The 26,957-nt window shown below is 37.4% G+C and overlaps 1 protein-coding gene across 9 annotated transcripts in view; it reads left to right on the top strand.

Moving 5' to 3' along the window:
* The window catches only part of AKAP11 (A-kinase anchoring protein 11), a 41,897-nt gene extending 23,274 nt beyond the window's left edge, over window positions 1-18,623 (top strand). For 3 of the 9 annotated variants that reach the window (XM_071740109.1, XM_071740122.1, XM_071740161.1), the window contains 5 exons: window positions 1,916-2,071; window positions 6,652-6,765; window positions 7,509-7,555; window positions 9,854-10,014; window positions 14,723-15,152. In XM_071740109.1, coding sequence (XP_071596210.1) covers window positions 1,916-2,071; window positions 6,652-6,765; window positions 7,509-7,555; window positions 9,854-10,014; window positions 14,723-14,869 — 625 coding nt within the window. In that variant the 3' untranslated portion in view covers window positions 14,870-15,152. Of the gene's footprint in view, window positions 1-1,915; window positions 2,072-2,569; window positions 2,625-6,651; window positions 6,766-7,508; window positions 7,556-9,853; window positions 10,015-14,722 lie in introns of those variants that run through there. The other 6 variants (XM_071740140.1, XM_071740132.1, XM_071740115.1 and 3 more) reach the window with 4 other exon arrangements.
* The last annotated feature ends 8,334 nt before the right edge of the window (window positions 18,624-26,957 follow it).

The raw sequence follows: 26,957 nt of genomic DNA, 5'->3' as shown, positions 1-26,957 counted from the left end.
TACAGGTTTGGTTAATCTGTGAGCTATGACAGAATTAAGGTTTGTTCCTTACCTGTATTTTGTCATCTGTGATTAAAAATAAAGGTAGTTTAATTTTGGTTTTGTCAGTAGCACCAATCTGATACAGCCAAACTAACCATTACTTTATATCATGAAGCTATATTACAGCATTTGATTGTAACTTTGCTGTGATAAGTCATTATTATTGGGAAAAAACCCCACAACCCCTTTAAGAAGAAAAACAACTTAATAAAACACACCTTTGCTTATAAAATAGTAATAAAATTGACAGAGAACTGACTTTCAAATGTTAAATACGTTCACTATTCAGCAAAGCCCGTTATAATGTTTCATTTAATAGGCCTATCCAAAGAAAATATGTATTGCAGTAACTGCAGCTAACAGCAACTGTTTGTTAAAACAAACACTGCAATGATCAGAGTGACTTGTAATCTTCTCTTTATCAGGTCCAAGAGCAATCTTTAACATGTTTTTTTCAATTTATGATAACAATAATTTTCGTGCTTGTTTTGTGTGTAGGAATTCCTCATCTTATCTGCAGGTTTCTTTTCCTGGTTTCTAGTGAGGGGACTGGCATCACAGTGAATAATATATATGTTCATTCTCTCAAGTCCACAGTGGGACTGAACTAAATTTCTCAAGGTTTGGTATGAAATACATACCTACCAGCAGCACAAAAGTGCTCATAAGATATATATTTTGGCTGTCTGTGCAACAGTAATAAGTCCTTTATGTGTGACACAAAAATAATAACATGGAGCTGTTTTTCTATACCTTCAGTATCAAAGATGACACTTCCCAAATAACTTTAAAAAATATTATTTAAAAATTCTAGTTTGAGTATGAAAGCAATAAAGTGCAGGGTTCAAAGACATACTGTTTATTATCTGTAGGTGACATTAGGGTTTTGCTATGACAAAATTTCTAAGTTTTTCTTATATTGTCATGTATGGTATGTAGTACATGTTTCTTGAGAACCTGCCTTTTGTGGTGAAAAGAACTGCTGCTGCTACTGCTGGTACCAACTGTAAATAAAAATGGGGAAAAAAAAAAATCACCTTTCCCAGGTGGGTTCCAGTTCAAGCCATGTATGTCTGCACAAATTCCTGCTTAAAGTGATGTGTTTAAGGTTAGCTTCTTAATAGAAATTAGAGTGAATAGTGGCTGCTTGGAGTGGTGATAGTAGGAGGATAATTTTTCTTGAACTTTCTGTTGTTTCATAGATAAGTAGTTTTCCACTGAAAGACATAACTGCATGTTCTTATTCTAACTTTTTAAATAAGGAGTTAAAATTTCTTTATGGTCATAAAACTGGATCTTTTGAAGTGGATTCTGAAGTTTACCTTTTACTGATTATACTTGCTTGATTGGATCTTGGATAAAGCATTTAAATTCCTTTCCTGAGGGAAAAATTCTGTGCAAGTCATGCATTGCTACGCTTTCCTGAAGCAGGAAATATCTACACAAAGACTTGTTTAAAGAGTGAAATCCTAACATTTTAAACATCAGCATGTACTTAAGCACATTGCCTACAATGGCAAACCACCTAGGTAATTGTACTGAAAGCAGGCAGGGGAAAAATAGCCAAACTGTCCTTTGGTGAACAAGTTAAAAAATGGTGAGTCTTATGCTTTAAAAGTTTACGTTGAGAAACATTCTCTAATGCTACAGTACCTTCTATGCTTTATAGCAAATAATCTTCCAGAGAATTACTTGTGCCTTTCCCTTTGTCTTCTAGAGGAAGGATTCCAAATAACAATCCCTGTCCTAAGCCCTTTGAATTTATTTTTTTTCTTCTTCTTAGAATTTAAAGTCTGATGTTAAATGGCTGTAAATGAACTAATGCAGATTGGCATGAAATGCAGTGATGTTTTTGTCTTCATTTTTTGTTTAGCTCTGTCGGAAGGGAAGGATTTCACTCTGTTGAATCTGTTGTTAGCCAGCAGATGAGTCTTAGTATTGGTGATGATAGCACTGGGAGTTGGTCAAATCTAAGTTTTGAAGATGAACATCCTGATGAGAGCAGCAGTTTTCTTCACCTCAGTGACAGGTAACTATAAACATGTTAATACAGTTAAGCATTTACCTTAACAACAAATAACTTTGCATCAAGTGATTGCCCCCTGGGGGTTAGAGGAGAAGAGATTATTTTGTCTTCAATGCACAATGACTTTTTTATTAAAAATTGATCTAATATTATGTTTGCATTTTCTTAGAAAATGTTGCTGCCCATGAATCTTCATACTACTGTACACTGTAAAATATGTGAAGTGTGTACTGTCATTGCTGCCAGGGAGTCACATCAAGTAAAACTATATATGTAATATAAGTACTTGCAAAAGATGCAGGCATTATAAAAACAGCCATCATGTATAAAATACACCTTGCAAGTACTGTTTATAAGCTGTGCTCTGAAATACTAAAACTTAATCATTGAGAATGCATTTTATGTAAATTAATCTATTCTTGAAAATAAGTAATACGAGCTTAATGTACATGAGAAGCTTTAACAGCTGTTTTTGTCTTTTTTGGGACTTGAATTTATAAGCTGTTCTAACTGATATTGATGGACTATTTATGTACTACTAACCATGAGCTTAAAGGTGAGTAATATCTGAACATACCTGTTTAGGGTAGTAACTTTTTCCACAGAGCTTCTCACTACACTTCCCCTGACTGATTGATAACTAACAAAAATTAGAATGGGGATTTTAAAAATCTGCAATGACTGCCAGTCAGTGGCCAGGGAAAAATTTTGAGACTTTTACCCCAAGCTTTTATATAAGGACTAAAAGAGGAATGAGCAAACTTAGTTTTTTATGCTTGATGTATCATTTATGTTACTTCGGGAAGTTCAGAAGAGCAGAGTGAGGGAGATGTTTTTTTCTTCTTAGTTAGTTTTATTTTAATTTTATCACACACATTACTGAGATTAAAGAAAATATGGGAGACATGCTTCCTTTTGGTACCAAATAGGTTATTTGGTACCAAAGTGAAACTTTGCTTAAATGTCTAGAATATTTTTCACATTTTCCTTAAAAGATACTTTAGTCGAACTACTGCTGTAATTTATAATGAAACATAATCAGTTGAGTGAGTGAAAATGAGTTGGACTTACATTATGAAAATCAGAGTATAAACAGGACTATTCAGCATGCTGGCAGTTACAAGTAGCGCATAAAGTATAGGTTAGTTGATGCTGAAAAAATAAAGTGTGAAAAACAAAACTAAAAACCTGCTGGACCTGTAGTGCCCAGGTTGTGTTTGTTTGTTTATCATTCCTAAATAAACAGATCTAAATGAAAAGACAGTAATTTCTAGAACTTGCAAGAAAATCTATGGCTCGTTAGAGGAGGAATCACCTAAATCAAAATTTTACTCAGAAGGGGAGGTATAATTTGGATATCAATGTCTTGGCAGAAGAAAGTGGCTTGTGTGAAATGATGAGCTGGTTTTATAAAGCTAACTGGATGGGTAACAACACGTGTTCATTTGTGTTGCTGAGGTGGAAGTGACAGGATATGGGATTATTGGCCTGAGTAAAAAGATACTGGGCAGGGAAAATGTCTATAATAAAATAAAATTCAATAATAGCACTTTTTGTGGAACAGTTGTAGCATGCTCTAAGGAAATAAAAAATTGCATGGTAGTATTGAAGATTTATTGCTTTTTTTTCTTCTTTTTAACATAAATTGCTGTATTAAACAGGAAAATGCCATTCAGTCATCAAGGGAGCATTCATTATGCAGTTACAGCAGTTAAAAGTTTGGTGATTTTTCTGGGTTTTTAATTCTTATAGTCAGGGCCTTTTGTTTAAAAAGTACTGTGCTGATTTTAGGTAAACCAAGCCCATCTGAAACATTGAAATCTGCTACTGTCAGGTACCACTGCTCTCCTGGCAGCTCCTTCTTAAAACAAATGCCTTTCTTTTGTCTGAGAAGCTGTCAGCAGTCTCTTTTGTACCATCTTCAAAGTACCAGATACCATTAGACCAGTTTGTTTGTAGAATGAAGTGGCTTAGTGAACATTAAGCAAGTTTTGCTGGGTGAGGGAGGACCTCTCCCTTCCTGCAGTATTTTCCAGGCTGTTTGTAGTATCCAGTAAATACTGGTACTTCAGACTCCTTTAGCTGACATTTTGGAAATTGTCTGCTTAATCATAAACCTGGGGATTCCATTAAGGGTAGTTTAAATTTTTTTGGTCCACGGGAGCACAGTGCCCAGAAAACAACACCGCAATACAAGCTATAGTGGTCTGGTTCAATTTCTCTTGCTTAGCTTTGCTTCAGGAAAAAAAGACTTTTTTTCTGGTATTTCTGTTGAAACAGTGCATGCCCTTTGCATCTCAGATCAGTATAAAAATTGTAGTACAATAATTTGCAGAGGATTAAACTGTGTAAACAAGCAAGGCAACTTGGAAAGAAGTATCAAAGCATGATCTCTGCTGTTCCATTTGAGTGGAAACAGGAACGAAAGTTCTTTACTGGACTTTTGTAAAGTCAGTAATGCAGGGGAATGCTTGTATCTTTTCCTTTGCATGCCTCATGTTAGCTAATTTAGTTAGTTAAATTTAGAAATAAAATAGTCTTAAGCTTGCTCTGTAATTAACGTATAGGTATAGACACAGGCTTTTCCAGGGGGTGAATCAGAGCATCCAGGCTAGGTTATAATTCAAGCAGTAGCCTCATGGATTTGATTGTTGTAAATAATGCAGAATCTCAAAGCAGATGGTCTGAGTTATAGTTCCCATATATATATATATATATATAGTGTGTGTGTATATGTATGTATATATATATATATATATATATATATATATATATATATACACAAGATGAGGCCTTTTCTTGTAATTCTTCTGCTGACTCATGTTGAAGAGCTGCATGAAACATTTTAGAAGTATTTTAATACCTTTGTCTGTTTATTGCTTGTTCAGCAACTGCAGGACTTTACTTTCAATTAAGACTGTTAATGTGACATCTCAAAATAAAATAAAGGCTGCGTTACAAAAAAGTCTCCTACATTGCCATGCATTGTAATCATATGGTTTAATGTATGTGGTTATTTCAGCCCACGTTTGATGTCTGAAATCTATTAATCTCTTACCTATTCCAAATAGTAGTGTACAGGACATCGTTATGTTAGGTTGAAATATTTTTTCCTTTAGTCCAAGAACTGGGGCTGAGTGAAAAGTATAAGTATTAATCTCAATAGTCTGTAATAAATCTTTTATAGACGTGTAATTCAAATCAAATGTAATACTTCATATATACTGTGATAGTCTCACACAGCACTTTGAGAAATGTTCTTATGACCAGGTTTGCATTCTCTATGCAAATCAAGTTGATTTCTTTGGAAGCTTCTGCTCTTTAATTTTATTTTACTTTTCTTTTTTGCATAATGATAGAGCTGTTTGATTGATCTTTCTGCATGATGCCTAAATAAGCAAGTGTGAATATGAATAGGGATATTCTGAATGAAGCACCTGCAGCTTTGCAAATTTTTTTTCTGCTAAGGCGTGTTCATATTGCAGGCTTTCTAACCTGCTGTTACTGTTCTGAAATTAGGATCCAGGGAGCATCCTGAAGAGCAAAGGACACTAATAGGTGCTACTGGCAGACTCTTGAAAGTGGTTAATGTCTGGCACTTGAAATGTTTCTTTCCACCATTTGTAATTTTAAATTTTACTATTTATCTTGAGTGGAATGACTGGAAAAGAAGGGCTTTTTAACACTCATACACAATGTAGGTGAAGAAAACACCTTCTTGCAGCAGTTTTTCTCTGGAATCACTTCATGGCTTGTCATGCCATCTGTAGTAGACAATCTAGCTTTCTGAAAGAATGATGGTTATCTTGAGCTATTCTTGGAACACTTCCAAATGTGCTCTGGGGGTGGTATGAAGTTGGAGAACAGAGATTTAATCATATGACTAGCACAGTCTTGTACATAGGCCCAGGATAATAAACACTGCTAATTATAATGCCTAAAATGCGTAGAACATGCTCACTTTTTTTGTTCTTTGCTTTGGTTTCAATGTAGTCATGGTATAAATGCAGTATGTTTGTGAATGTGAGTGAAATAATCTTTTTAGTATTGTTTTCATTGATCTATAACCCCCCCTATGCTTAAAAGATCAGCTTGTAGGACAACATTCAGAATTTTTTTTTTTTTTTGTTAATTTTTAGCTCAAGGAATCCCTTTCTAGGCTGTTGGGGATCATTACTGGCTCTTTGGAATTAAATGAAATTATTTTAGTTATGCAGCTTGCCTTCACAGCATATAATTTTATGAACTCCTAGCTAGTCCTTAAGCAAATATTACAGTTGTAAACCATAGTCCTACAAGTAATCATACTGGAATTGATGAGCTTGTGTAAATAATGAGCAGTGTGCTTAGGCCTGAGGACAGAATTCTTGATAGCACTTTAATAGAAAATTAAGTACAAATTAGCACTTTCACCTGTGTACTGAAATGTACCATTTTTGCATTATTGTGCACATTGCTGATCTAAATAGCAAATTCTTTCAGCAAACCTCTATAGGACTTTTTTGTGCTCTTGCATTAAATGTCTTGACACAACAGCTCTAAGGAAAATGAAGGTTCTAGTTTGAGCTATTGTTCTTTTCTAGTTCAGCTGTGTTCTCTTCTTCTCCTGGCAGTAATGGTAACAGCAGTAGCTGGAGCAGTCTTGGTTTAGAAGGGGATTTGTATGAGGAGAATTTATCCTTTCCAACATCAGACAGGTTGGTTGAGTCGAGAAATATAAACCAGATGGGCACCTCATAAGTAATGCATGAAACCATCATTTTGGAAAGCAAAAATACAGTGTATTTTTTATGCTGATACATTATTCACACTCTTCTCACTTAATCACATATACTTTTCTCATTAATTAATCCATACTGAATGGTTAAATTTTGCTGTGCTAAACTGATGAGTGTTTTCTGCTTGCAGAGGTCCCTTTTGTGCATGTTCTTGCTTGCAGTTTTACAAGTCTTTAGATTTACTTTTTAATAAAAACTAGAGCTTGCTTCCTACAGGATTTCTGTTTTTTCTTTAGTTTGTGGAAACTTTTGAAATTGCTTGGTAACTGATTTTTGTAGAACACATGTGACTTACAGCTTTGAATAACCTTTAGCTGTTCAGACCTGTGACATAAGATGGCTCAGGCTTCTTACATATGAATCAAAACTAACTGTCCTATTAATTAAAATCAGTACATTTTCTTATTTTAAATTAGTCCTCCTTTTTAACACCCTTCTCTTATTTCTCTCCTTCCCTCCTTTCTCTAAGTGCAAATCTTGTGAAGTCGATAAATCTGTTTCCAACAAGAAATAGTGTGAGAAGCAAAGCTTCTTGTAATGATCACTTCTTGGTTTTCTTATGACCTTCCTATCCTTTAACCTTCATTACAGTTGTAGTGTTGACTACATTTATTGTGCATATATTGGATTGTATTAATTTTTGTTTTATTTTAAAAATGCAGTGATGGTACAGAAGATAAAGATGAAGACTCCAAGGATGCTGTGGAAGGTAATGTCAGTTCCAGCATATAGTACTGTTCTTGACCTGTGCACTCTACATGAAGTATTTTGTCAATTTTTTGCTTCTGTAGTCTGCAAAATAAGGTGGCAACCCTGTTATCCCTATTCATCATAATGCATGCCTGTCAAGTGTCAGAATATATCTGCAAAGTAATGCCCAACATACACCTAATGCACTGAACATTTCAGCCTTTGGGAAATTATAATCTCTGATGCTTAAACATGTATTTAACAAGTAACATAGTGAACTCTGATCAGCTTGCTGGAAGTGTAAATTTATATGCATAAAATAATTTCTTTGTAAAGTATTTGATAAGGAGCCATGGCTACGCTTCTGCTTAACTATGTTGAGATACTGAAGAAGCTACTAAAACTGGCCCAATGTACATTTTGATATATTCTCTTTCTTCTTAGTGAAATATGAAATTGGGTCTATCCAGAATCTTGTTACAGCTTTTTGATTTGTAGAGTATGCCTGCACCAGTTCTGGTCTGATTGAAGTACTAAAGGTTGTTAACTGAAATGAGAACAGCCTGACTATACAGTGTATGAGGCTGACTTAAAGATGAGCTGATGTTAGAGCAAGTTGTAACAGAGCTTTTCTCTCTGTTATGAATATTCTGAAGATGAAATAAGCATTTTGAGAAACCTCTGTTACAGGTTTACAGGGGACATGCAGCCATGTTGCATATCTTCAGGTAGTCTTGATGTAAGCAGGAAGATATGTGGTTATGTATTTTTTTTTTTAAAAAAATCAGATCTGACTGTAAGATTATAAGGAAATAAAAGTAAACTAAGTATGTAAGTATTTTTTCCTCAGAATAATTAAAACATTTTCTGCTCTGTAGGTTTTATCTAGGTTACCTGTGTAGTATTGCTTTCTTTTGGTCTCAACTTGAGAAAGTTCTAGCACCTCAAATGTTCAAATTGCTTGATAAAAATAGGGCTTCATTTTACTTTATGACATGGTTTAGGTATATCCCGGAGTGCATCAGACTGCTTTATACTGTACTAAGGTTTTTCTGCTGAAATTTTTAATCTCACATTTATTTTGGAATCTCTTTCTGTTGGTTTGATTGTAGAACCATGTAGTATTCTAGGTAGAAAATCTTTGTACCTTGTTTTGTACATTTGGACGTGCTGTTCTTCATTTATACCTAGTAATATCTGGCTTGTTCTGAGTTGACTATGAGTTGACTATGCCTTTTTCACCAAAGAATTTGAAACAAAACCTTGTTATTTCCAAATATACAGCTATTTTAGAAAAATATATCAAAATTTCCCAGGGATACGTTAACCACAATGCTTTCCATCCAGTAAGCATCATGAATTCTCTCTCTTTCATATAAAGATACTAGATTTGGGGGCTCCAAGATTAATATCTACCAAAGGCATACTTATGTTGACAGTTCCTCTAGTTAATTTTCCCTCTCATTTACTTGCTGGGAGAATCTAATTCATCTTGTATAACTTTGCCAGTAGGGAACAAAGACCTTCCTCAGTTTTCATAAGCTTGATTGGAAGAGTTGAGAGGTAGGAGGTAAGCTGCACATGAATGTATGTTTTTATTGCAAATATATTCCTTGCTTCTGTAGAGTTAAGTCTAGTAATCTGGAAGTAGAGACTTCAAGAACAACTTGGAGAACACAGTATGTATGCTTAGTTGATTCTGAGAGTGTGACAAAGGATTACTGTGATAGCTGGACACAGAAATTCAGAGTGGGACCAGAAGGTGACAATACTGTTCCTTCTGTGTGTCACCATTGCAACTGCTCTTTCAGTACTGTGTTAATTTTTAGAGCTCTTGCTGTAAAGGAAGAGTTGAAAAGTTGAATAGGCCTCAGTAAAAATAGCAGTATATTTTGAAAAAACTCAGGCAGTCTGATCAGCCTACATGTACAGGAAAGAATTCTGAAATACAGAGTTTTTAAAAATTTAGTGGATGAAAGCATGGCAAAAAGTATCTGTTGGAAGTGGAAATGACTGATGAACAATGTGAGAGCCTTTGCTGTTTAGTTAATAAAAAGTAGTGATAAATCCCTTGTCAGTTGGAATATACATTAAAGTTTAGGTGTCTTTTAATACTCAGCATAGAATTGTAATTGGGATAAACAGCATGTCCTTATGTGAAAGTACAAAACCACTTCAGAATAATTTCTTTCTTTTCATGTTATCTGTCCATAGTAAACTGAAGCTTTTAAGATTATGTAGTCTAAACAGTGACTTACACAGATTTTTTTTTTTAAACAATTTGAAGCTATATGTTGGATTTTAATTTTAATATCAGGTTCGGAGCAAATTCGAAAGACTTTAGCAGTAGCCAATATTGATCTGGAACCAAATCTAGTGGACCTACAGCTCAGAGCCACACTCCAGTGGCTGGCAGCTTCTGAAACAGAGGTGTCTGATCTTCACTTTCATGACAGTGCCACAAGGGAATTTGTCTTTGTAAGTACCTGGGTTTGATGGGCTGGGGGGAAAAGGGAAAGATTTGCTTCATTTCCATGTGCTGTGATACAGTGGCTGCTGCTACTTTATTTGCCACTCAGTAATGAGTTATTTGCTGTTGAGGAAAATAATTATTTGAATCCTGAGATGTCAAAATGGAACAGCCTGGTTAGCCTGTGCATGTACCATATGTAAGACAGTATTCAAGCTGAATTTACTTGTTTCACAAGTTGGTTTTCTTGTTTTACTCCAAAGAGGATATGATTGCAGCATTTTTGTTTGTAAAATATGTATGTTATGTATAAAATATATTTTTTCCAAGGATTTTTTGCTAAGTATTTAATGTACTGAGTCTTTAATTGTAAATTGAATCTTTCTGAGAATTTGCTTCTGTGTTTAATTGCAGAGCCAATGTGTTCTGCCTCAGTTTCTTTTTTTGTTAGCAAATGCACATGTTCTTACCAGAAAGAAGTTTAAGGTCTAGTTAATATCAAGTATATTTTTGTTCTGTGAGCAACTGCAAGGTTATTAAGAAAGAAGGCTCAATATAATTGTTTCCTTTTTTTAGGTGCTTTTATTTTGGTTTTGTAGAGCAAATTTAATATGTGACCAAAGAGAAAGGAAAAGTTTAAAGAATTTGGAATTAGCAGTTTGTGTCTCTTAGGGAAGGGTAAAAATTTTGCTATGGGTACTGACCTGAGTACTGTTCTTACAGACGTCTAAGAGAAACTTTTTATTAGCATAAAAAATATTCCTTTCTGGTTACACACTTAACTGTACATGATAATCTGGCAATTATTACATTTACCCTAATTTTTTTATCTACCAAGGAATTATTTTATCATTACCTGGCTACTGAAAAACAAGCTTAATGGATATATGGGCATTGTCTCTGTGATGAGGTTGCTAGTATTGATAAATTATCAAACATTTTTATTATGTGTCCTGGTAAGCTGTGAGAAAGTGGTAATGTGATACCATTAATAGTTTTTTAACAATTAAGATCTTGGCAAGAACAATGTGCTTAGCAGTTTATTAAGAGAGGAAAAGCTTGCTCTCAGTTTTGAAATGTAGTGTGGAGTCTTTGCCTTGGTGCTTTTCAAGGCTCCCATCACCATTTCATCAGAAAAGGGTAGTGACTGGGAAGTAGAGGTCAAATAGACTCCTCAGCTTAGGTGAATGGGTTGCACCCATGGTGCTTGGGTACTGAAGGTTTGTGTTAAGAGTGTGAAAGGCACCTAGAAATCAGTCCAGCTCATACCTGGATGGAATTTTCCTATCAGTGACTTCTCTCTCTGAAGACCATGAAAAGAATGTTAATTTTTTTTCCCCATATAACTGTGTGGTGTATGTATTCTATCTCAAGATTAGGAAGTTATTTTGTTCTCATTAAAAATAACTCGGAAAATTGGGGTACGTTTTTTTTGCAAGTGAAAAATATATCCCCTGTGTTCTTTTTCTGGAGGTTGTTGCATTTCATTTAGAATTATTTCAGAAATATATTTTATTGTATATTAGTTCAGAGTGGACTTCATGCTTTTTTAAACTAGAAGGCAGTTTGAGAATACTTTTCTCCATTTCTGTTTTTTATTTGAAACAGTTGGATTTAATCCTTGCATTCCCATGTTTCTTCCATTTTACAGTTTGTAAGTGTCTTCACGTGAAGAGAATTCTTCACTTTTTCTGTTCTCACCTGCCTGGTTCAGCATTCTCTTGAAGTTCTTTTGATGTGAATGTTCTGGGTTTAATGAATCATTCTGACCTCATCAGTCCTTTTTTCATCATTTGAAGATCTGTCTGCCTATTTCATGCTTTCATATGTGAATTGCAGTGTTGCAAATAGACAGTAGTGGTAGGACCCCCAGGTTTTAATAGAAATATCCTCTGTGTGTGTGTGTGTGTGTGTGTGTGTATGCAAGAGAGAGACTTGAATCTTCCACTGCAACATAACATGTAAGACAAAAAATATAAAGCAAGGGATTCTTTTTTTAATTTTTTTCCTTGAGTCTCTCATTCTTCTGCCAGGTCTTAGTAGTTTTGAAGTTGTGATGCTATTAGTTGAGCCAATGCCTGAAGACACTCTGGAAAACTATTATTATTTGGCTGAGTATCTGAACAACACCCATGCTACCTTAAAAAGAAAACATACTGAGAAGAGCACTCTGGAAAATAACATTGTCTATTATGTATGCACTCCTAAAAATTATAGTATTTTTCTGCTTGACACTTCAGTCAAAATTGATACTCAGTTGACACCTAAAGATTAAAACAGACTTTCAGGCAGACAGTAGTCATGCAGTCCTGAAAATGTTAAAATACTTAATTGATTTGTTTAATGGTATAGATTAGGTTTTAGTTCTCCAAATGCAGTTATTTTTAAATGAATTGAAATCCTCTCTCCACCCTGGGCTCGGGAAAAGGGGAGGATTACCCGTTTTTTCTTCTGTCCCATTTCCTAATAGGAATGATCTCTGACCCAAGCTGAGGGCCTTAAATTAGAAGTTGTCATTTTCAGTTCTGTCAGTAGCAAAGCTGCAGAAGCACCTCCAGAGGGCACTGCAGCTCAGCAGAAAACTGAATTGCTTGTGATCTCTCGCCAGCTAAGGGGTTTTGGTACTTTGGTAAATCAGCTCAGTTACATGGGGAAAGAGCTGAGGCTTTAGAACATATTGAAAACAGAAATTTTCATTGTAAGCAGTTGGTGGGTTCTGGAAGGGAGGAAAGGCTTGTTAGCTGCTGATCACAGCAGGGTAATGAGCCACTGATGCCATGTGGCTGTGTAAAATACAAAGATACTGGTAGCACGTGTCAAGCAGGGTATTACTTGCTGCAACTGGGTATGAACTGTTACTTAAGGATACCTGTTATGCTTGGCAAGGTAGAAAAAAGTTAAACACCTAAGTGTGAAACAAAATACATTTGTTAGGAGATGGAACAAGAAACCAGTAAAGTAGAAAAGATAGCTCTTGATTTCTTTGAGAAGTCTGACAGCATGGATATGCAAGTGCCTGGATCAATAAAATGTATATTTAGTCCTTAATCAGACTTTATTTTGCTGGTTTAGGATTCCTGGTGTCTATTTTGAGTAAACTCCAATATTTCACTTGTCAGTTAGAAACAGTCATCTAAAGAAACAGTGGGATTAAATGTTGAGCTCTAAATTAAAATATAAAGATTAGCTAACCCAGGTTTCCAGCTTTGTCATCTTACTATAGTGGTATCTTCTTCTTTGAGGAGAAGTTTTGTACTGTATTTGCTGAAGTAGGTCTTTGGGCATCAGCCAGACATTCCTCTGGAATAAGAAAAATGACTGTTCTTTTATAAACCAACAAACACTGTTTACAAAATTATCTGTTGTAGACTATAAAACTCCTCCTTCCTGCTCTCCGTTTTAAAAGTCTTAGAAATAACTACAGATTTCCATCTGCTTTTTATGTAGAAAATTTTTTTTTTTTTCACTGAAAAGTTTCAGTGTTCAGAATATATTGCACTCAAGATTACAGAGGATGATTTTTTTCTCTTTTAAGTTAATTGTTTACTCAAGATGCTAGTTGTTTTCTACGTGTTTTTATGCTCATGTTTTTTCTGCCAGGCCCATTGTCTGCCTTGTTTCAGTTGGAACATCACTTAGGTGAAGAAGCAGAGAGATTGTAATCCTTGTCATTTTTCAATACAATTTCATATTGCAATCTGACAGGTCTCATAGAAGAAACAGCAGAAATTTTTAATTTTGTAGCTGTGGAATATATTCCACTGAATGCTTTTTATTACTTTTTTTTGTAAACAATATATAGAATGTTATGGTAGGGAAAATAAAGAAAACGCAATTCTACAGTTTCAAAGAAAAAGTAGAGTAAGTGTCTAAACTCTGTTTAATAAACACAGCTTTGACAGTTGTCTAGAAAGCTTCAGAGAATAAATTTTGTTTTTGTGAGTGTTGCTTTTGTTGTGTGGTTTTTTTTTTGCTTTTTTTTTCTTTTGCTTTTTTTTTTTTTTTTTTTTTTTTTTTGGCTTTTTTTTTTATTTTATTTTAAGCGAGAAGATGTTTTCAACCTGTGCAAACTGGCAAATTCATTGGTGCCTTGGGGTAGGCTTTCTTCCATATATGTAGCTTGACACACAAGCAAAGGAAGATTTTTATTTTTTCTTGGACCTTGGATGAAAAAGGATGTTTTCAGACACACTGATCTCTGCTCCCAACTGATTGTTTAACTTAACCCTCACCTTTTCCTCTTCCTCAAAATGTTATTATTTCCCAGCTCTGGAGACACTGTTTTCATTGAGGGTGGCATCTGTGCCACACAAACCACACTATATGTTGTGAAAAGAAAATCCACATCCTTTTATTAAGACTGAGTCTTGCCTTTTTATATGTGCATTATTGGCATGGGAGGGGTGGCAAATGTCTTAATCTTGTGTTCAGAATTTCCTGTTTTCTGCAGTCGTGATGAACCACAGCCCTCATACCTGTGGCACCACATCATTTGAAAAATGTCACTGCCCCCAGAAGAAAAATTTGTGAAAACTGCCCTAAAGAAAACTGCCTGATTCTTGTGGAAATTTTTGTTTGGATAGATGTGGGAATAACGATTTAACTCCTTACAACTGATCTCTTCTGAGCTAATGTTTTGAGAATAACTTCTGGAACTGTTAATCAGGATGTGCTGGTCAAAATATTTTGTTTTGTGTTCTCCTGTCTCCCATTCAGCTTTCCAGAAGGCTGCGAGAGAGAGATTGGAAAGTTGGAGATCTCTTGCAAGCGGTGCTGAAATATTGTGAAATTATAGAGAAGGAATCTGATGGAGAGCAAGCTCTAAACAAGTCTTTGGTCAGCTGGCTTCTGGAAAATGTCTGAGAAATCCAAAGATGCAACACTCTAAACTTCATTCCTCTTTTGAAAGGAGCTAGTAAGAACACAGACACGTGAAGTAAAATTAGACTAATGAATGTTCGAGTAATTGTCAGCATTTAAAAGACCTTGAGGTGAAAGTCAAAATAGCTGTGCTGTGCTTTGTGATACTGTGCACATGGTTGTTTATTCAGTCCTTAATCGGTATTGTCCACCCGCGCGTAACTTGTATTTACTGCTGTGTTCAGACCATTGAAATATTTATATTAAAAAAATCTCGTCTATGATAGTGGTTCAGAGGAGACAGTCTCAGGCATGATATTCAGGATTCCTGCTGTGCCAGGGTAGCTCTTTTTTTCTGACTTGTACGTGTGCTGTATTCACAGTGGGACTAAGAGCACTGACGTTCTGCAAAAGTCTGTTCTGGAATACCTTGCTTGCAGACAAGGGAAAAAAACACTGACGTTGGCCAGTAGTTATGTGCCCACGGGGGTACCATTCCCAGGAAGAAGATGGTGACCTGCCCAAGCAGCCCCTTAATGCAGTCTGGCTTCTTGGCCACCTTTATCAAGCTTAACTGTGTGCTGATGTGAGAGTCTGAAACTGTTGAGGTGCAAATAAGTGTTCCTTTTTGTTGACTACTACAGAGCTGGTGACTGCTGGTAGAGAGGCAGAGTCTATAGCTGAGCAGAATTACATACATAATTCTTTAGCAAGGTTTCCTGAAGCTTGCCAATCGAGTTTAAATGGCTAAATTTCTTGCTGAGCTTTTTGTATGCAGATACTTCTGTGACATTAATTATGTGTCAAGGAATTTGTATGTTAGTCTCTCTCATAAATATGTTAAAAGTAGCAGATAGAAACAGCGTCTCCTGAGGATTTTGGCCATTGTTTTGACAGTCCAATTGTTTATTTCTTAGCCTCCATATATTAGATTTCCTTTCACAAATAATTTTGTTACCCAGTAAGCACTTCAGTATTTAGCAAAGAAAGCTAACTGAAATATAAGGGGGAAATTTATTGCAAATTGATTTTGCATTTTTCTGAACTACCTTCACTGAATTATTTTTTTTAAAGGCACTTCCGATCAAGTCTTCTTAGCAGTCTAATATGTTTCTCACCAGCACTGCTGAGTTGCCTTTCTTTCTGAAGGAAAATATGGACCTTTACATATCCTGTGGTTTGAAAATGCTCCTTGGGTTTTGTGTTTTTGTACATCCTTTGAGAGAAAAAGGCATGTGCTGGTAATTACTATGTGGCCACCTCAAATCTCGTATCACTTGCAGGAGAATCATGGACTCTTACTTACTTTGGATGAGCAGAAGAATCTTAATAGCTTTTTTGTAGAAAAATACACAGTTGACAAGGACAGAGATAAAATCTCTAAATCTGTTCTTGAATTTTAATGGAATATATAAAATTCTGATTTCCCCTACCCCCTAAATTACCATAAGGTGTCACGCTTGTAAACTCAGGAGCACTCCCTTTGCAATGCCTTTATGTTTCAGGAAGACATTCCAATAATCTTTTTACCAAGACCTGGTTTGTTTTATCAGATGGCATCTGGATTTCTGCTTTGGATCTAGCAAAGTTCATCTTTCTCACAGAATAAAAGATTTATTTGTGGGAATTTTTGTGTTCCCGCATGTGTCTCCACACAAAGATGTGTGTATGGATCTATACATGTAGGAGATCTCATCAACATGAACTTAGAATATGAATTTTTACCGCTACCTTAAAATTCTGTTACATTCATCATTTATTACCTCACTTCATATATCTCTTCACTGATTGAAAGATCTGTGTGCCATGTGACAAAAAGACTTAGAACCATTATAAGATCTTTTGTCTTGCTTTGGGTAATACAGTGCCAAGCACCAGGGATCATTTTTCTCTAGAGCCCAAAGCAAGGGGGGAAGAATCTTAATTCCTGTATTTGGAAAACAGGACTAGTTTTTTCAGTATTTTTGAAGAGCTGTTCAAAAACTGTCTAGAATATTTCATTTTTTCTTCCAACACACCCGTGCTTCATTCTTCCCTTTTTTTATGCTTGACTTTTGACATTGTTTCAGAGAAAACTTCAAAACTATTCTCTAACATCTTCCCCTTAAGACAGCAATAATATTTAGATTTACCTGTAAAATTGAAATGTCAAGAAAATGAAATACTAAAAACAATGCCTTGGCATTAAATTTTGCTGTGGGTATTGGAACTTTGCATTCTCACCAAGTGGAATATCAGGATATGAAGATGCAGTAGTCTAGTACAGTGAAATGTTTTTTCTTTTGATTACTTTTCTGGAGAAAGGCAGAAGATTGTGTGATTCCCAAAGCTTACATTCAAAAAGCTAAATAGACAATAGTTGCACCAAAAATATTTTTTATAAATGGAATCTTACATAGCTATTGACTGGGTTTATATCAAGGAAAAAAATGATTTAGTAGCCCTAATGGAGGTCTTAAATAATATTAAACTCCTGACCACATATCCAGATATGTGAACTGAAAATGTGAAGGGCCACTTTTTGGTCCATTTAGAGCAGACAACTCTGCTTTATAAAGAAACATAATAAGATAGTTGGTTTCCCCTTGCATTTTTTCTATATGGAAAAGCTGCGTTGGTAATTTAATTTTTACATTGAGTAAAATATATACAATGATGTTGGTGTTCCAGGTGACACCCTGTCTCAAACACTTCATAAAATACATTCAGTGTTCTGAAAAATGGAAGTGTTTGGATCTTTTGTAAGATTGTCTAGAAAAAGCACTTTTAAAATAACTCCCTCTATAAATTAACAATCAGAAGTGGCCATATTAAAAAACGTTTAAATATTCAGAAGGGGTGCATAAATAATACAGAAGTGTGCATAAAGCCTTAAAATAAAAACCAAATAAAAGTCAAACCCATGTGCTAAAATTTAAGATTTACTGTCTCACAATAAAAAAAGTAGTTTAGTTGATGTACTTGAATGCAGTTTGTGTAGTACGCTTGTTCTTGAGTTTTGAAAGATTGTGTAAGCTTTTTAAAAAACAAACAAAAACCAAAAACCCAGTAACCCACATTCCGAGACCAGTTAGGTCTCTCCAAAAGTGGTATCAGATTTTAAACATTACATTTTCTAATGTAACTTTGTCTGGGACCTTTTCTATAAAGAGCCACATATTGTTGGAAATGGGAACACAGTAAGTAGTAAACACTGTCACCAGCGCAAAGCCCCTTAGATTTATGCAGTTTAGTATGCAAAGAAAAACACAAGATTCAGGAATGATTTTAGTGTAAGAATTTTGGCTTTTCAGCAAGAGCCACTACTGTCAAGCATTTACTGTACTTGAGCTCTGAAGACACAAGTACAGAGTCCAGCCACTGTAGTCACTTTATTTTGTACCATCTTTGTACATTCCTGTTGTATAGATGGAGTTGTAGTTTCAGGGGGCCTTTGTTCTGTTGTGATGTCTGAATTTAATTTAGTATTTAATACTAAATTTTATTATAATTTGCTGGAACCGCTGCTTATTTGTGCAGTGTTACAGTAATTCACAGCCCAGTTAGTGATGCAATTGTATACCAAAAGCAGTTTGAATAACTATAAATGTTTATGTAACTGTACTTAATGAATATGAAGGTCTTGTACTGTATAATGGTGACAAGTTTTGCCATTTTAGTAATTTAACTATATTCAGTTTTCAGATTATGAACTCCAGGTTGCACTAAATTTGTCCTTGTTTTAGCAGTGGCTTAAAATAAAATACATTTCACTGGCTTTGAGAGTGCTGTCATTTCTTGTATATTCATTGAAACTTCATTTGTTTAATTTTTTTTTTTTCATCTAACACAGCTAAGAATGGTCTTGGTCAGTGGCTGTGGGGAGGCACTTGAGGAATGGTTTAGTTAATAGTGCATCAGCAGATGGCACACTTCTTACAGCATTAAATTGGTGTCCAGGAAGAACGTGTGAACACTGCTTTACTGTCTTTGGGTTGAAAGGTAAACCCATAGTTCCAGTCAGGTGAAGTAAAGCATTGTATGAATCGTGTGAGGAGACACCAGGCAAGAAATCAGTTTACTCAATCATAGAAACATAGAATTTTCAGGGTTGGAAGGGACCTTGAAAATCATCCAGTTCCAACCCCCCTGCCATGGGCAGGGTCACCTCCCACTAGATCAGGTTGCTCAGAGCCCTGTCCAGCCTGGCCTTAAAAACTTCCAGGGTGGGGCTTCCACCACCTCTCTGGGCAACCTGTGCCAGTGTCTCACCACCCTCATGGTGAAGAACTTCTTCCTAACATCCAATCTAAATCTCCCCTCCTCTAGATTGAATCCATTCCCCCCAGTCCCTAAAATTCCCCTTGTCATTCCCTCTGACATCCTAAAAAGTCCCTCCCCAGCTTTCCTGTAGCCCCCTTCAGATACTGGAAGGCTACAATAAGGTCTCCTCAGAGCCTTCTCCTCTCCAGACTGAATAACCCCAACTCTCTCAGTCTGTCCTCACAGTAGAGCTGCTCCAGCCCTCTGATCATCCTCATGGCCCTTCTCTGGACACACTCCAGCACATCCCTGTCTTTCTTGTAACAGGGGCTCCAGAACTGGATGCAGTATCCAGGTGTGGTCTCATGAGAGCAGAGCAGAGGGGGAGAATCACTTCCCTCAACCTGCTGGCCACACTTCTCTTGATGCAGCCAAGGATCCAGTTGGCTTTCTGGGCTGCAAGTGTGCACTGATGGCTCCTGTTGAACCTCTCATCCACCAGCACCTCGAGTCCTTTTCCTCAGGGCTGCTCTCAAGCCAGTCACTGCCCAGCCTCTATCAGTGCTTGGGATTGCCTCGACCCAGATGCAGGACCTTGCACTTGGTTTTGTTGAACTTCATGAGGTTGGCATGGGCCCATCTCTCTAGCCCATCAAGGTCCCTCTGGATGGCATCCCTTCCCTCCAGCATGTCAGCCACACCACACAGCTTGGTGTCACCAGTGAACTTGCTGAGGGTGCACTCAATGCCACTGTCCATGTTGCCAACAAAGATGTTAAACAGGAGTGGTCCCAACACTAATCCCTGAGGGCCTCCACTTGTCACTGGCCTCCACGTGGACACTGACCCACCAACACCCACTCTTGGGTGTGGCTGTAAAGCCAGTTCTTTATCCAGCAAGTTGTCCATCCATCAAACCCATATTTTACCAGCTGGGAGACCAGGATGTTGTGCATCAAAGGCGTTGCTCAGGTCAAGGTCAAGCTCTTACCTTGTCTATTGATGTTGTGACCTTTTCATAGAAGGCCACAAGATTTGTCAGGCATGATTTTCCCTCGGTGAATCCATGCTGGTTATACCAAATCACCCCTTCATTATTATTCTGCTTCAGCTGTGCCTCCAGGAGAATCTGCTCCATGATCTTGTGGGGCACAGGGGTGAAACTGACTGGCCTAAAGTTTCCTGGATCCTCCTTCTTTCCCTTTATGAAAATGGGGGTTGTGTTTCCCCTTTTCTAGTCAGTAGGGACATCACCAGACTGCCATGGCTTTTGGAATAGATAGCAGTTTAGCAACCACATCCACCAGTTCCCTCAGTACCCATGGGTGCATCCTCTTGGGTCCCATGGGCTTGTACACTTTCAGGTCACGAACCTGAGCTTCACTTACAATGGGCAGTTCTTCCTTCCAGTCCTTGCCATTGTCTTCTGTGACTTCAGGAGTGTGGCTGGAGCCCTTGCCAGTGAAGACTGAGGTAAAGAAGTCATTGAGAACCCCGGCCTTCTCCATACCACTTGTCACCAGTTCTCCTGTTTCCTTTCTGAGGGGGCCCACACCTTCTGTACTCTGCCTTTTGCTGTTAATATATCTACAGAAATTTTTGCTATTTCCCCTTGATCTCCCTGTCTAGATTTGAATGTAATACAAAAATTAATAACCAGTTTCTCTCAATCTCATCTTCCTGGAAGCTAAGTTAGGGAGGCTGGCTTGGTATTTTCATGTGGACTGAGGTCTGTGGCAAACTGTACAGCATTCAGGGAATGGGTGTAAAAGTGAGCTGTAGAGTCTTCTGGACAAGTGCAAGAATATCCTGCTGTTGAAAATGTATGGAACATGAAGTCCCATAGCCTTACTCAGAATCCTCAAGTGTATCAGTGTCTTGTGAAATCTACCAAACAGCATATTGTGAAGTACCCCAAAATAGAAGTGCTGAAGAGATGCTATGCACAGATAGGGTTTCTAAGATTTAGAAGTACTGCTGTTGCAAATAACTGTCTTAATATTATTTATTTTATGTGTATGTTGTGAATCTGCTTATCTCATCTGTGTTTCATTTAAAGAATTAGGAAACTTTTGCTGAAGTTGCTCCTAAGACAGTATGCGTGTGCAGCTCTCCTTGATTCTTTCTTTTTGGAATGGTTATTTAAAGGAGGTTTCTAAAGTACTTACGAGATTATTTCAGAAAGGAGCATTCTGTGCTTCAAAGATATTCCTCTTGTTTGTATAATCCTTCATATTCAGTAATGTAGAAAATATATGTTAACTGGAGCAACTAAACATGAAAAATATTGTACAGCCAAAAAAAGGTGGGTGGTAAGTTTGGGGAAAAAAAATAAATAAATTGTGAAACAAAGAAGAGGATATTCATGTGGAAGATTAGTCTGAGCTTTTTTTCTTCCTGCCTGGACTTTATTTTTCTTTCTTTCAGCAGTCTGGTTCTGGCTGGTTTTATTCAACCACAGAACAGTATCCATGCACTTTGTTTAACCTTGGTGTATTAAATTGAGAGTTAAGTCTCCAGCTAGTCCGTAGCCTTCACCCAAGATGTGTGCTGCTCCATCTTCTGCTGCCACTGCTCGGACCTTCCTCTCACTCCATAGCCTGAGCCTCTGGTGGGACTGAATTCCATGCTGGTTACTGCTCCGAGCCTCTGATTGGAAGGTGGCTACAGAAAGTGAGTCGTGCCAAGGCTGAAAAAATGTACCCAGAGCCCTAACCTTACTGGGTATCGAGCACCCTGTTAATCAAATGCTGTCTCTTCCCCTGCTGTTACAGCAAACCACAAAGCGTGTGACTGCCTGGGCTAAGGGAACAAACCATGACAAGCATGAGACCATGTCTGTGGTCAAGGTACTGGCTATCTAATCCCTGGTGACACAACACCTTTCCACAGGAATCCCAAAGGCTGGAAACTGGGGGCCTTTATGTTGTCTAGAATACACTCTGTCTTGCCTTCGTTCCTCCAAAACTTCCTGCTGCTTCTAGGACTGTGAAGGAGCTTTGTGTGGTGTATTTGGTTTTTCTTGGTGTTTTTGTTTGTTTATTTTTTTGTTTGGCTGGTTTTTGTTATTAATTAAGAATGGGAAAAAGAGAACACTTGCACGAGTTACTTGATTTGCTTTCCTGAAGTTCCAGTGTTTCGGCCAGGAATAAGATGAATATCAAAAAAGAAATGGTGTCATAACATGGTATTTTTTTTCTGCCATCTGCCCCTGTAGCCCACTTATTGCCAAACTCTTACTATTTTGTACAGTATTCACCTTGTAGAGCATCCAAGTCTCCTCCTACATTTTCCTTGTGGCTGTTGCTGGTTTCTACTTTTTTTCCTGACCCTTGTCCCGTCTTTGGAGTACAGCTGTCATCTTCTGCTTCTTTCTTGACCCTTCTCTGTTGTCCTGATGTGACTTCTGGCCTTCTCATTCTTGGCCAGTGGAAGTGGTTAAAAACCAGCAAGTGGAGTCTTCTTAGCTGGGAGGCTATGGAATAAAGCTTGCCTACCAGAAATCATCAAGCAGTGAAGAAGAGCTAAACTTGCTTTTGGCTGAGTTTTTCACTCCTGTAGGAAAGTAATCTGTGGTTGCTTTGGTTTGGAACCCAACTTACTGCTTGCAAAACCCGTAGTTTTTATGCTGATTGGAGAGTAACTTTTAAAGCTGACACTGAAATTTAATGTAACTCTAACATATGTTATTCATGTGGATGTATATTCTGTGTGCTGCACCTTCCAGGCACACACAGGGCAAAACTCATTTGAAAGCTGGCAAAATCCCAGTTATCTCACTCACTCGCATCAGGTCTCTGTTTAGATAGATAATAAACTTTAAAAACAAATAGTCAATGTCTCTGTTTCTGAGAGGAACTTGTTTTCATTATTACTGCCCTGTAATAGTGTGTTCTGAGCAGATGTGTGTCCTGAGCTGGGTGGGTTCTTCACACAAACTCGGTTGCACTATTTGTGCTGCTCCAAAAATGTTAACACACAGAAATACACCAAAGGACACCTCATGCTGGAAGTTGTAGATTTGGAGGAGATGCCTGACGTTTCTCAGGAAACTACAACATGACTCTATGGAAACCAAACTGTGAAAGCAGCTGGTTAGAATGGAGTTGTTTAGAGAAATTATGTCAAGAGAAATGGCAATACTTGACTGCCATGTTGAACAGAACTCTTTATGGTATGTTATGCAGTATGCATCAGGGAAGATTTAAGATTTTCCAGCTGTGTCCAAAGGCACTGGTCATAAGAGAGCTTCCCAGCAAATTCTTGCAGGGCTGTGAGATGTTTAACTACTATTTCTGTGGTAACAGATCATATACATTTTTCATCTGCTTAGTTTAGGAGGTTCAGGACGTGGCTTGCATCCAAATTTCATGCTGTGAACTATGACTTGAAGATTGTATCTTCAGGGTGGTCAGAGTCACCAAAGTGTTAAGCCTGAGATATCCTGACAAGATACGTACGTGCTGGCATCTTCAACAAAACCTCTTTTCCTGTGACTGCATCAGAAAATAAAGAGGTGGGTGTTGGAAATTCCCCAAGGAGTCTGGAGAGCCCTCATCAGTATGATCAAAGTGTTCCTAGAGACATGTTTCAGAGCAGGAGTAATGGTAACTTTTGTTTAAAATGATTTTATGAGGGTTTTTTTTTTTCTTGAAATGATGGAATGCCTCTTCTTATGGTATATGCCCAGCTTTTAGTTGGTGTGCTTAAAATTTGACTTATTTTCCTCTGTGGTTTGTCTTTCCACAACTTTTAAGAGAGAATATAAGTACATAAAGAAGTAATCCTTGCTGCAGTCACCCAGATTACACTGGATGAGTGATTTAGATTAATTAGGGAAATAGCCATTAATCTGAATACATGTCAGCAATAAGAAGGTTGTTTGTAACCATCATTCATTTTTAATGTTTTTTTTAAATGTAAACCTTTTTTCCATTATTAGACTGAAGTGCACTAAAGGTAAAGCTCATACAATTGTATCTAATTAGTGAAGAGAAAAAGCAATAGAATGAAGTGTGGTCATAACACAGTCTTGACACTCACAGTTGACTGAATTTGAATTCATATTGATTTCCTACCAACTGTCTTGTGTTTGGAAGTACAACATTCAAACACACAGCCATGAAAATTCAACATTTGATTTTATATTTGCAGTTTCAATAGCCTTGGAATGTTGAGAAGAAAAAGGGTTGCAAAGATCTACTTTCTTCTTTATTATGGTGCCCTTACTGGGTGGGACTTTTTAGCCCACCCACCATCCCAGTCTAGCAATTTTCATCAGGGTTTTTTGGATTGCTGACCCCATGCAGTATCCTTGGGACTTAATCCTTGGAATTTCTCTGCCTTTTTGCATCTCTGACTTGGCTTTGATACTGCTCTCTGCTTCTGAAGGGTCTTGCAGCCTCAGGTCCTGTACTCCAGGCACTTCTCCATCTCTGAAGATGGTCTAATAATCCTCAAAGAAGGTGAAGTCACCTTTGGAAAGATCCAGCCTGGACAGGAGCTTAGCAGCCAGGAGAAGGCAAACAGCCAAATCTCTGCTGCTCAGCATCTCCCTTTCTGTTGAAATGTTCACTGTGAGCTGCCACTGAACAAGACTACCTTGCATGGCTGATAAAAATCAGCCTAACTTACTGTGTCAGAGGAGAGGCAGATAAGATATGTGAGACTTGAAGGCTTTATTTTCAGTTTGCCTGTGAGCCTAACTCAGCTGGTGCCTTGCTTTGACCTGAGGCAAACTGTGCCTTTCAAGTACCTTACTACATCCACCTCTGTATACTGGAACAATGATCTGCTGCTTTTCTGAAGAGTTTTGGACTTGTATTTGTCAACACTCCTTGTATTTGTCAAATATAATTTATCAAATAGCTAGCGTTTTAATAAAGCTCCCAAATATAATCAGACAGATCTTTTACAATTTTCTATTCCTTCCCTTAATAAAGCTTCAAAATTGTATGCCTTGTTGGGGAAATCTGGAAATTTTTTAAAGACTGTCCCAAACTGGTTGAATGTTAAAAAGCCCTCAAAACTGGAATCTGGTCACACTGTGAGGCAAGTGCCTGACATTGGCTTGGATACCTTTCTGTGATGAGATGTAAGGATGAATGTTTCTCCCTGTTCTAGATGGTAATTAACCCCTGAGGTAGTAGCAAACCCAGGGCTATGTGGCTAGAAAGTCTGAGAGTTTCCAAAGATAACATGAGAAATGCAAGGATCTGAGGTTCCATATCCATGCCCTCTATATCTTTTTCCCAAATGTGTAACATTGGCATAAAAGCCAAAGCAGATAAGGACTGTGCTGAGCTTCATCATGTCTGTAACACTGTGCTTAGCTGTGCTTGGCCTCTGACATGGGGTAGGTAGGTGTTCTATCATGATGCTTTGTTTCTCATTTTGTGAAGCTGACTTTTTGTGAGGAGAGATGGTGGGAACTGTCTTCCCCTCTTCTCCATTTGAAGGAGGAGTCTCCTGCCAAGCTGAATTCAATCCATGAGGCTCCAGGGAAAGAGGTCAGAAGCAGAGAGTGATGTGTGGCAGATGGATGTTAACAGGCATGTCAGGAGCTGGTCAGGTATTCATTGAGGTGCAATTAAGATGCTATTTCAACAGCTAATTAACCACATCTTGGAAAGTCCTGAAGCAAACCTCTCAGCATTGTAGTCTTCTCCCACTGAGAAAGTATTGCTTATGAGTTGCCACGAAGCTGCAGCTTCAAAGGTAAAAAAATGTTCTTTCAGTTAGGGTTGAAAGAAAGAAAAAAATACTGTAAGTAGTTTTATAAATAATCGGATGCTATTTTCTTCTTGGTGTATGGGAGTTCACATTGAAAATGCTCTGTGTTAGCCTTAAAATACATTTTCATGCCTGCAGCCCCTCCAGAGTATGTTTTTTTCATATGCTTTCTATATAGCTGAGCAGAAGAGAGGCCTTTGGAATGGTTCTGAAGCACAGCAACGAGGAGGTGGAACCATCCTGGCTCTGCCTCTCACCTGACAAATACCATGTTTTCAAGAAAGCCACAAAAATGTTTTGAAGAAAGCTTCACAACCACTATAGTGATGGTGGTTTGGTGAACCTCATGGAGTGTCCCACAGTCGGATGTCAGCCATATTTTCCAAACATCAGTAGTGTTGGTCAGTGGTTTGACATAAAATGTCAAACTGTGAAGCCAGGCTTGTGCTTTGGCTCCAGGTAATGCCACCACAACCTGTTTATAAAATTTTCTCTGTTTTTATGGTTAGAGATGGTTATGTTGGCCTAGCTGGACCATCATAAGCACCTTCCCCATTAACTACTTCGTACAAATTGCTCTGAGCCCTCTTGGTCTTTCTGGGTGAATCTCACGTAAATGCTAAATGTTTGAATTTTTACCCTCATTCAAATACATATTTTAATGCTATGGGCTAGCATGGTAGCAAACTGCCAGGTTTCCAGGGAAGGCCAGTATGTTAAATTATAGTAAATGTAGTGCATGCTTCTTTCTGTAGCTTGATAGCTGTAATTTGTTAGCTAGAAATGCACTATTACATACATACTGGGGTTTTTGTGGATTTCCTGGCTTCGTTGCTACAATGAGGACAAGTGATTAATCATGCAACATGTCAAGTGATGAGTGAGAACATCCGGTCCAGTTTTTATTGTTTTGTATTATTCTGTCTTTCTATACCTCTCTAGCTTCTACCAGTTGTTCTGCTCATTTTTAATCTTCCCACTGTCAATTCCAACAGTCTTTCAAGGAGAAGAATGACACAAAATTAAGACTTTAAAGTGCTATAGAAAGATTATCTGTACTCTGATATTTTTTTTTCTTTGGAGTTACAGTTTCTTAGTAGGTAGGAAGCTTCACATA

Source organism: Heliangelus exortis, chromosome 1 (assembly GCF_036169615.1).
Source record: "Heliangelus exortis chromosome 1, bHelExo1.hap1, whole genome shotgun sequence".
In the NCBI taxonomy this organism is placed as follows: Eukaryota; Metazoa; Chordata; class Aves; order Apodiformes; family Trochilidae; genus Heliangelus; species Heliangelus exortis.
The sequence above is the reverse complement of the archived record's forward strand: the minus strand, read 5'-3'. Positions and strand labels throughout refer to the sequence as shown.